Source organism: Lygodium microphyllum, chromosome 27, assembly GCF_053477565.2.
Source record: "Lygodium microphyllum isolate KBCC chromosome 27, Lygodium_microphyllum_v1.1.10, whole genome shotgun sequence".
Lineage (NCBI taxonomy): Eukaryota > Viridiplantae > Streptophyta > Polypodiopsida > Schizaeales > Lygodiaceae > Lygodium > Lygodium microphyllum.
The window spans coordinates 73,442,014-73,451,856 of record NC_141161.1 but is presented as its reverse complement, the minus strand read 5'-3'; the positions used below and the strand labels follow the sequence as shown (position 1 = coordinate 73,451,856).

At 43.2% G+C, this 9,843-nt stretch overlaps 1 protein-coding gene across 1 annotated transcript; it reads right to left on the bottom strand.

Moving 5' to 3' along the window:
* Positions 1-518: 518 nt before the first annotated feature.
* LOC148012469 (uncharacterized) lies at positions 519-1,502 on the bottom strand. The gene is made up of 2 exons (XM_087668980.1): positions 1,056-1,502; positions 519-894 (listed from the first exon to the last, which is right to left on the bottom strand). The coding sequence occupies exons 1-2, from the start codon at positions 1,203-1,205 to the stop codon at positions 709-711; spliced, it is 336 nt and encodes a 111-aa protein (XP_087525106.1). The 5' UTR covers positions 1,206-1,502; the 3' UTR covers positions 519-708.
* Between the last annotated feature and the right edge of the window lie 8,341 nt (positions 1,503-9,843).

The following is a 9,843-nucleotide window of genomic DNA, read 5'->3' as shown; positions in this document are numbered from 1 at the left end:
GAGAGAGAGAGAGAGAGAGAGAGAGAGAGAGAGAGAGAGAGAGAGACACATTTATGTAATGGGCCAAGATAAAAGAAGACCAAGTACATCTTGCCTCATACAAAACACACACATACACACCATGAGAGAGAGAGAGAGAGAAGGGAATAAAGATTCTTGTGGTAGAAACTATCCCAAGCTACCTCTTGAAGAGGCATATCCCACAATTCAAGTGTTTTAGTCCACAAAATTTGAAAATAGTTGCACTAACTCTTCCACCACCATAAAGGCAAGAAAAATTGTAGTGCAAGGGTTTCTTTTTATTTAGACTACCTACTCCACCACCATAAAGACGAGCTGAATAGTAGTGCAAGGATTCCTTTGTATTTAGACCACCCATGCTGCTGAACATTGATATATTAATTCAAATACCTGATTGTTTTTATGTACTTGTTTCTCTTGGTGATGATTTGATCTCGTGGGAATTGTATATTTGTTATTTTCATGAGAGAGAGTGAGTGAGACTGATCGACTATATAAGCTTGGAAGTAATTCATTGCTTGTGGAACTAATTAATAATGTACATCCTACAGAGATCAACAGCATAATGGAGGCCTATGTTATATGATACGAAGACTTCTATTCTATACAATAGCGCATGACCATCACTGATCAAGCTTAGGCAATTATAACTTGATGTGATCTGAGTAACTGTAATGCGATCTACGATCAATGATGCCGGGCACCGGCCGCCGGCGGCACAGCGTGCTTAGCTTGCTTCTTGGCTTCTTTGCGTTCGTGCTTCTCGTGCACGGCCACAGCCTTGACGCCAATGGCCACCGCCTCTGCCACGTGCTCGTGCAGCTTGTGCGCGTGGCGCTCCTCCGGATGCTTCTTCGCCTCCTTCCTTTCGTGCTGCACGGCCATTCCAACACAAGCAGTACACATTTTGAATCAGAAGTCAGTAATTACAATTAGAATTCTGGATTATTCTAGGTCGATCCACGCAACAGTACAAATCAGTTATCTGAAACTGGTCTAATGAAATCAGATCAATCACTACGGCTGATCAGTACCAGAGCAAGTGCGCCTGCGGCAAGGGCAATGCCATTGGCAGCGTGCTGGTGGTGTTTGTGCTTCTTCTCCTCCTTATGATAATCGCTTGCGGTAGCGATCTTCTTGTCCTGCATCTCCGGATGATGAAGATGGTGATCAGCGGGTGCCATAGCTCTCTAGTGTATACGCGTCGGCAGTCGCACAATGTATAATCTACTTATGATTCAAACAACTTATGTATGTAATATTACTGAGATTAACTTGCGGGGCTCAACTAATCAAGCAAGGAGAGGCCAAAGGATATCGACGGACTTGACGCAGAGACCGAGCGATTATATACTAGCCTGCGGCAGATCGCACACGGCCTCACGCGCAGGTCACAGGTGTGTTTGAGAGAGAGAGAGAGAGAGAGCCCGCGCACCGCTTCACGCGCTCACGGCACGGACGGACGATAATCATCGGCGGCTTCCTCGAAAGAAAAAGAAATCATACACTGTTTTGGGTCTAGGTGCGCGTCCTACTACTTACTACTAGTAAGGCCGTGTGCCTTACGTGTCGTTTTGGGAATACACTGTACGCGTCCTACTACTTACTAGTAAGGCGATGCCATGTATTTATTCATGATCAAAAAGCTTAGACCATCAAAGCTAATCATAGTACTTCTTCATAGTTTTCAAACTACCTAAAAGGCACTACATTGTGTCCAGGCTAATGAAGACTTAAACGTCTTGGTTGTAGGTGAGACATTTTAAAAACTCTTCTATAGCATGAGAAAATTAGAGAGAGAGAGAGAGCCTCTTATCCACAAAAGTCTCATAAAAGTAAATTCCTTTTGTAAGTAAGAATGATAAGGTGCATGTCTTCTCCTTTAGCTCAACATCACAATTCCCACTAAGCTAATTGGATCTGCATAATTGATGCTCAAGGTCACCCTCAAAAATAACAATTCTTTATTAGGCTTAATGGCTATCTAGAGCTTAGTGCCATGCAAGTGTCTCTCTCTTTCGATTTATCTAGACTTCCAAACCTCAAAGTGCCTCTTCAAATCTTGAGCTACAACATGCAAATTTGTGGGATCATCTTAATATACTGATTGGGAGCATTGGGATACTCAAATCTATTTTCGTTGAGGTGGTTCTCATGTGCAAATAATATATAGAAAACTCAATTACTTCTATAGAAATATAAATCTTCACATTATCAATAAACATGTGATCTTAAGCATTTGGCAGAGGGAGCATGAAATTTGCTATCCTATGTGTGCATGTGCGCTTGTGTGTGTGTGTGTGTGTGTGGGATAGTTTCTCTCTCTTGTAGGTCACTATATTGAACCATCCAAGCCTTAAGGCATCAATTTGCTTGGGCCTTCCCAATTCTGAAGAGATTGTTAGGCTATAGGGCCTTCCCATATTGAATAGAGTACTTGGAAGTGCTTGCTTGGACAACTTTCCCATACATCATGGGGAAGTTGGACATTATTCTGTTAATTTTAAGAGCAAGGTCCTGGTTATCATTTTGCTAATTTCCTAATGAGTAGTAAATAAACTTGAGAGAGAGGGGTCGTAATGTTGACTTGGTTGTATTTGTCACATCAAGTTTCTTGAGCAACTGTGGAGCAAAAACTTGCCATCATTTGTGGGGCAATTGCCCTTCACCGCCTTGAAGAAGGGAGCAACAACTTCATTCTCTTAGTTAGCCAGTCTTGAACAACCTCATGCAAACATCAACGAAAGAGATCTCATTCATGAGCTTGATGAGTCTCTACACCAGCCCTTCTCAATCAAAAGGATCCACCATCTCATGATTAGTCTATTAGTGGAGTCGTATGGCAACACTTGGAGGATAAGGGATGTCACTTGTGGCTCAGATAAGGTATACATTGCTTCATGTTTGGAACGAGGACATCCATGGAAGGTGATTTCCTTGTCCACTAATGGCATCTATGTATGATTATAATTGAGAGATCCACCTAAGCTAAAACCATTCCTACATATAAAATATTTTTATCTTTAAAAACAACCAATCTAGACTACTTTAGAATGGAAATATAGTACATTTAAACCTTTTGATTTTGTTTCCCAAACGAAAGATAAGTACCTAAGTTCCTTGAGGTTCTTTTGGTTGGCTCCATACCATATGAAATATCAATTTGGTTGTTGATTTTTGCATCCATTGTTGGTTGCAAGAGAGTTTGGATTGCCACCTTTGCATTTCGTGTGACACCACTGCACTGCTACATTGCTTGAACCGGGTTGTTATTCATGTACTTTGTTTTTTAAGTTCTATAATTCAAATGGATCATTAACATTAGAACATAAGGATAGATAGAGGATAAGAGTTAGAAGCAATATTTGCATACATAAAATCAAGAAGATAATAGAGGTTTAGAGGACTTTCCATACATGTGTGTCTGCGCCTCCTCTATCTCTCTCTTCCTACACTCTGCAAGAATTCAAACCTCTCTCTCCATCTCCTCTTTGACTATGTCTACTAGCTCTCTCCCTACCTCCTCTACGACTATCCACCTACAATTATAGTGCACATTATGAAGTTTTGATCAAGATTCAATTATAGTTGGAGTTGGAGCAATCCTCAAACTTTGATATGCCCTACCAACATTTCAGTGATAAAGAGAATAGCTCTATGGTGTCCCTAAATGTTGGTTGATCAAGGACATCCAAAACATTAAATGAAGATTCACAATAAAAACTGTGTAACATCCCTGAATGTTTGTTGAGAGGAGCCAAATTAGGTTGCGCAAAGAAGAGAAAGAGACGACGGATAGAGAGAAATATGCTATGTAGGCCTACTCAGACATAGAGAGGAACTCTAGAGAGTACCGATAGAGAGAAGCAGCTACTTGCATAGTGAGCTTTACGCCACCAGACTAATATGAACTCCTTGGTATTCTTGAATGTTTGCGGACCTCCTCGATATCCCTAAATGTTGGCAAGAAGGCTCTAATGTTGCAAAGAGCTTAAAAACTTTGTTGCTTCAGGCCTTCACTCATGAATCAGGTTGCATACTATCCTAGAATGTTGGTGGAGAGGAACTGGATGATTAGGCTATGCAAAGAAGAGCTAGATAGAGAGCACGTGGAGAGAAGCAAGCTGTGAAGGTCTATGCAGACATAGAGAGAAGCCGAAGAGAGAGAAGGTATGCAACCTGCTTTTTAGGCCTTTGCTTATGAATCTTTGATACTCTGTAGACACAAGAAAGAGCTAGAGAGAGAGTAGGTGGAGAGAAGTCAATTGCATGTGCAGCCTCATTTGTTGCAAGAGATGCAAGGATGAGGCAAGAGTACTAGGAGAAGCAGGCCATGCAGAAGGGGGGAGGGGAGGAGGGATGGAAGGATGAAAGAGATGAGTAGAAGAGTAGGAGGAAACTTGGGAGTGAGTGGAGTGACAATTGCATACTATGATGCGTGACAATTCACACTTCACATTCCCAACCATATCAATAGCAATCTTTCCATATCCTCCCAATATTTTGTAGCCTATATAATACGATGCAATAATATAACAAAATAAAATAAGACTAGGGCTCAAACACATCACCAGAAAGAAGTCGAAATATGAGGACATCAACACACATCTCCAAAGCCTTGATGAATCGGTGCCCTACGAAAGGACAGATACATAAGGCCACATGCATCACTAGCTTGCTTAGTACTCAAGGGTGTGCATAGCCTTGAGGAATTAGTGACTTGAGGAAGGGAAAAATACATAAGGCCACATGCATCAGTGGCCTATTTAGTGCTCAAGGGTGTATGTGTGCATGCGTGGGGGGAGAGAGAGAGAGAGAGAGAGAGAGAGAGAGGAAATACTTGGCCATAAGAAATTATTGTTTGACAAGAGCTTGCATAGGGAACCATGTTCCAGAAGTGCCAATTCCTTTCATGGAGCACTTACCCTATTAACACCTACTCGAATGAGGATTTAGTAATGGATCATTACTAGGATGATTAGAGACAACATATGGTAGAACTATGGTATGAGACATAAATAGTTAGCTTTCTCATACACAACAATGTCATATGCTCAAATGAGTAATTCAATCAAGTACTTAATCAGAGAGAGTCATGCAAGAGGAGACAAAAAGAGGCTTGTTATAGTTGTGTGTGATTAGCACTCTTCTTTATCATTGTCTTTCGAAGCTATTTGCAAATACTTATGCCTTTTTGAAACTTCCAAGAAGTCATTCAAGAGCTTAGTATTGTTCTCCATCTTCTTCTTATGCCGCTACGATATGCAAGGCATAAGGGCTTAGTGGAGGACTGGTCTGGCATGCTGCTTTGTCTTCTTTAGCTATGGTGGAGGAGCTTAGCATCATGAGATGTGCTATTACTGCTACTATACTACTTCTTCTTCATCATCTTCTTCTTTGGCTTCTTCTTTCGCTTTTAATATTTTTCTTCGTCTTCTTTGGCTATGGAAATGGTGGAGATTTTCTCTTGCTGCTTTGTCTTCTTTAACTTCTTTAGCTACGGTGGACTCACAGAGCCTCAGAGCCAAGGCAATCCTTATGATATGCAATTTGAATATTGCAAAGAACATACCATCAGTGTCAACATTGACGATGGCCCTGCATAGAATCTAAGAAATGCAATTATTAAATAGAAAGCTAGCCCACCCATTCCCACATGGTCACTGAAAGATAGAAGGAAAGGTTGTATTTTGTAGACATGCTTCACCACTTACGACCCAAACCATCTCTTCACCATCTTGTGGATGGCACTATGCTAATTCTCTAAGATGCTATTATATACTAACACCCAATCATCCTTCTCCATATCTCTAGGCCATAGATGATTCCTCCTATCAAGCCTATCTTTATTCCTCAGTCTACCTGCCTTCAATATCTTCAGTGCACAATTGCATAGCTTTTGTCTTCATTCTACCTGTCTGATGTAAAGAGCTAGAAGTGCCCCTCGAGACAAATCCTCTTGCCAAGGTAACACACTCTAGGTTAAGATATAAGTCTCAATGGGCATAATTGGTTTCTATTGTCCATACATCAGTTTTATTGGCATAAATCTTGTAGTCACACTGTGAGTCATATGATCAACCCACAATGCAAAAGGTAGCAACCTTGGCTAATCTCCCGTCCATCACAAGCTCTAGCTAATACCTTCACTATAGGCCGATGTTCTCTTTCACTCTTCCCATTTCCTTTTAGATTATGAGAAATAGTCACAAAGCCACTTTGATACCAAGTGTGCGAGCTTTCGCTCAACCGCCAAGACCCACGGACCGCTTATTGTTTCAAGCGTTCCAAGCGAGCTCTAATGGCTATCTCTCACCTAGCCGACGCGCCGTCGATTCTACGAGTGTTGTGAGCTTACCTTGATGCTCGATAGAGTACCCTCCTCTCTCTTGCACTCCGGTAGCTCCATGATTCTTGATGCTAGCTCAAGCATCCTCAAGTCTCCTCCATCTCCAAGCTCCATCCTCCATAGCCACGTGCGCAAGAGAAGAGAAGAGAAGAGAAGGGAAGAAGAGAAAAGGGGATGGTGAAGAGCTTCACCCTCTTGATCCCTCACTCTCACACACACTCACACTCTCACACTCCCTCTCTCAAGAGCACACACAAGCAAGAAGGAGAGAAGAGGAGAGGAAGAAGAAGACTCTTTTTGCCACACCAAAGAATGAGCTTCTCATTCTCTTTTCAACTTTATATACAAAGCCCTAAATTCTTTTTGGGCAATCGTTCCTCTTTTACATGGCCGGCCATAGGCTAGGCCCTTTTTCCCATTTCCCACCATTCTAATTTATCCTATTCCCAACTAATGCCTACACTTTGCATAGGAGCGAGCCTGGCACTCTTTTACACAGATTCGAGGGCGCTTCTGCCTTTTAATGGTGTGCCTTTTTCCTCTTTTGTTGCCTTAGCCCGACACCGAAGCTTCTTGCGGGTTGTGTCCGAACATTTGAATTTTTCAGGGATTGGTTGCCAATCAAGGTGCCTTTTTCTGTTTTTATCTTTTTCTACTTTTATCATGTGTCTTTTTTGCTATTTTCTCTTCTTTCCATTTTTCGCTCCTTTGTGCTGCGGAAACACGGTAACATTACCCCCTTCCTAGCCAAGTGCCCGTCCTATGGCACTGCAGTGGGACATAGTGGCAAGTTAGGTCGGCTGTTAGGCGGAACAGGTAGGTGGGTGGTTAGGGATGATGACGATGAGAGATTCCGACGTGTTTTAGGATCGATAGAGATACTCGGCATCTGTCACATGGCTGTGGCACTTGTTATGTAGTTGGTCGTCTTTTGAGTATGAGAAACGCTTGAAGCAATAAGCAATCCCTTAGGATGATGGTATTGGAGGGATTTATTCTGGAGAAACCCCTCGAATGTTGTTTGTCTTGAAAACCCGTGGCTTTGATTGAAGATCCTTGTCATTGATTTGAAGGTTTTCAGTTTTGAGTTGAAGGTCTTCAAGCGGGTGGAATCAATAAGCGATCCATAGATCTTGGGGCATTGGGCATGGATCATTGGACGATGAGGTTCCAAGATCTATGCCAATGGCAGCTCTACCTTGACTTGATTCAATCAGGGTGGCCATCAGCAGGCAGATGGCCGGATGCCGATACATGAAAAAGAAGTGTTGATCATTAAGGGAAGCCGTGGGCGATCCTCTTCCATGGGTAGCCATGTCTTGAAGTGCAAACATAACTTGCAAGAAAAGTTGTGCACTCCTTAAGGGGTGTGTCTGTCTCGTTGTGTAGTGTGTGGTGTGCGTGGCAATTGAACTGGGAGATGGGTCTGCCCTTGGTAACGTCCCACACTTGAGAAGCCAGTTCGTGCTTTGTTGGAGGTGCAGTGCAAGTCTTAGGGTGACAGGTCTGAAAGTCCTGCCCTTGATGTGCCCTAAGTGTGAAGGGGGGGGGGGGGGGGGGGGCTAGGGAGAATCCTAGGTGCAGTGATTGTGGTGCGTCTTTCTTCTTCTTCTTCTTTTCTTTTCTTTATTTCTTTCTTTTTTTTTGGTTTTTTTTCATAAAATATAATAGCATAAGGAGGCGTATACATGGAGACAAGCGATACAAGGGCATGACAGGAGTTTACTCCTCGTCATCTGAATGGCGCGTAGGGGATGGCGGAGGGTGGGGGGCCCTTGTTAAGGAATCTTCGACTCAACAAGTAGCCTTTGAGATTGAGGCGGGTTTTGAGGGTTGTGGTAGAAAGGAAGGGGTGGTTGCACTAGGTGAATTTGCTATTGCTCATATCTTCGAGTAGTGCAACACAGAAAGATGGCAAAAGAGAAGCATGCATCATGAGGCGAGTCATGGTGCCACTGTCTATGGCGTTGGGGTCAAAATAGAGGGGTGGGAGGTGGCGTTCTTGGGGTGCGAGCTCTTGGTGGACTAGGATCCTAACTAGCCTAAGATAATTACAAGTGGTGATGAATGCGGGCTCGGGACAAGAGGTGAACTCGCTAAGAAATCTATTTATAGACCTATACAAATCAGGGAGGGTGAAGAAAAGGGCGTCCCTATGGGAGGTGGTATTGGTATTATAGATAATGGGGAAATCGAACCTACTGTGGATGGACGGATTGAAGTCTACCCCTACCCTTCGAGGAAACGGCATAAAAGTAGGGTCGTTTCTCTCCAAAGGAAAGGTGTTGCAAAATGCTATCCACGCGTCAAGGTTGACGTCAAAAATGCGTCTCCTCTAGGTGGGTTGGCAATTATAGCCTTCCAGTGATCTAGGCACTTGGAGGACTTTATCTTGCCAAAATTTGCGGTCCTCGGCTCCCCAAGCAGTTGGGTGAGCCTCACGCTCCACTAACCACTTGGCTTTGAGCCTTGGCCCCATAGCAATGACGTCCTCTACAAGTTGAATGGGTAGTATCCTATTCAAGGTAGTGGGAAACTCAAAGCGCAAGTCGAAGGGGTTGCGATTATACTCCTGCTATTCCCAGATAATCAATTTGGCACGGAATTTAGCAGAGGGATCTTGAGTGCGCGGCAGGAGAGGGGTAGGCTATCTTGGAATGGGTCTAGTATTCAGCTTTCTCCTTGCCTTCTCCACCATCTCTTTTGTGCGATTGGTTTGGGCCGCTCTTCTCTCGGCAGATGTATCAGGGGGCTGCACTTCCGCTTGTTGTGGCTGAGGGGGTGGTGGGACGTATTCCTCCTCCTGAGGTCCCAGATCGAACTCGAGTTCACCCCCTTCTGCTTGCTCGTCTTCTTGTGCTTTTGCCTTTGTGAAACCGAGGTCATATATTTCCTGTGCTGTCAGGCCTACCTATGCAAGATATCTTCTCTCCCTTAAAGATGGGCAACGGGATTACATTCGCTGGCCTGTTAATATTTCCAAGGTGGATCTAACTAGGAAGGAGAACTTGAGTTGCCATCAAGACTTCTATAAAGAGTGCCACTAGCTAGGTTCCCAAAGGAGGCTTCTACTAGTAGCTCATTCTCGGCTTTGATTTTTGCATTTTCTCTTCTCACGTACCTCTAGACTCGTTCTAGTACTTGTCTCTTGATTGCATCATTCATTAAGAAGCTAGTTCCATCCAGTCTATCTGTATTCAAAAAAGCAGAATCTAAGGGGCTTCAGTCTTTGGAGGACTCTCTTGCCAACATTTCTTCTACTTCCTTCTTTTCAACGTCTTTGAATTCAGCTTTCATTCCACTATAGAGGGGAAGATATTCAATTCTGAAGGTATCAAAACTCATTCTTTTGAGCATCATTGTGGTCTGTCATCATAGTAATGCCAGCTTCTAATGGTTTCAACAATGTGTATGTTGTGAAGAACACTCGATCTACCAACTTGCAATGGGTTGCCAATTGGACAAACCGAAGG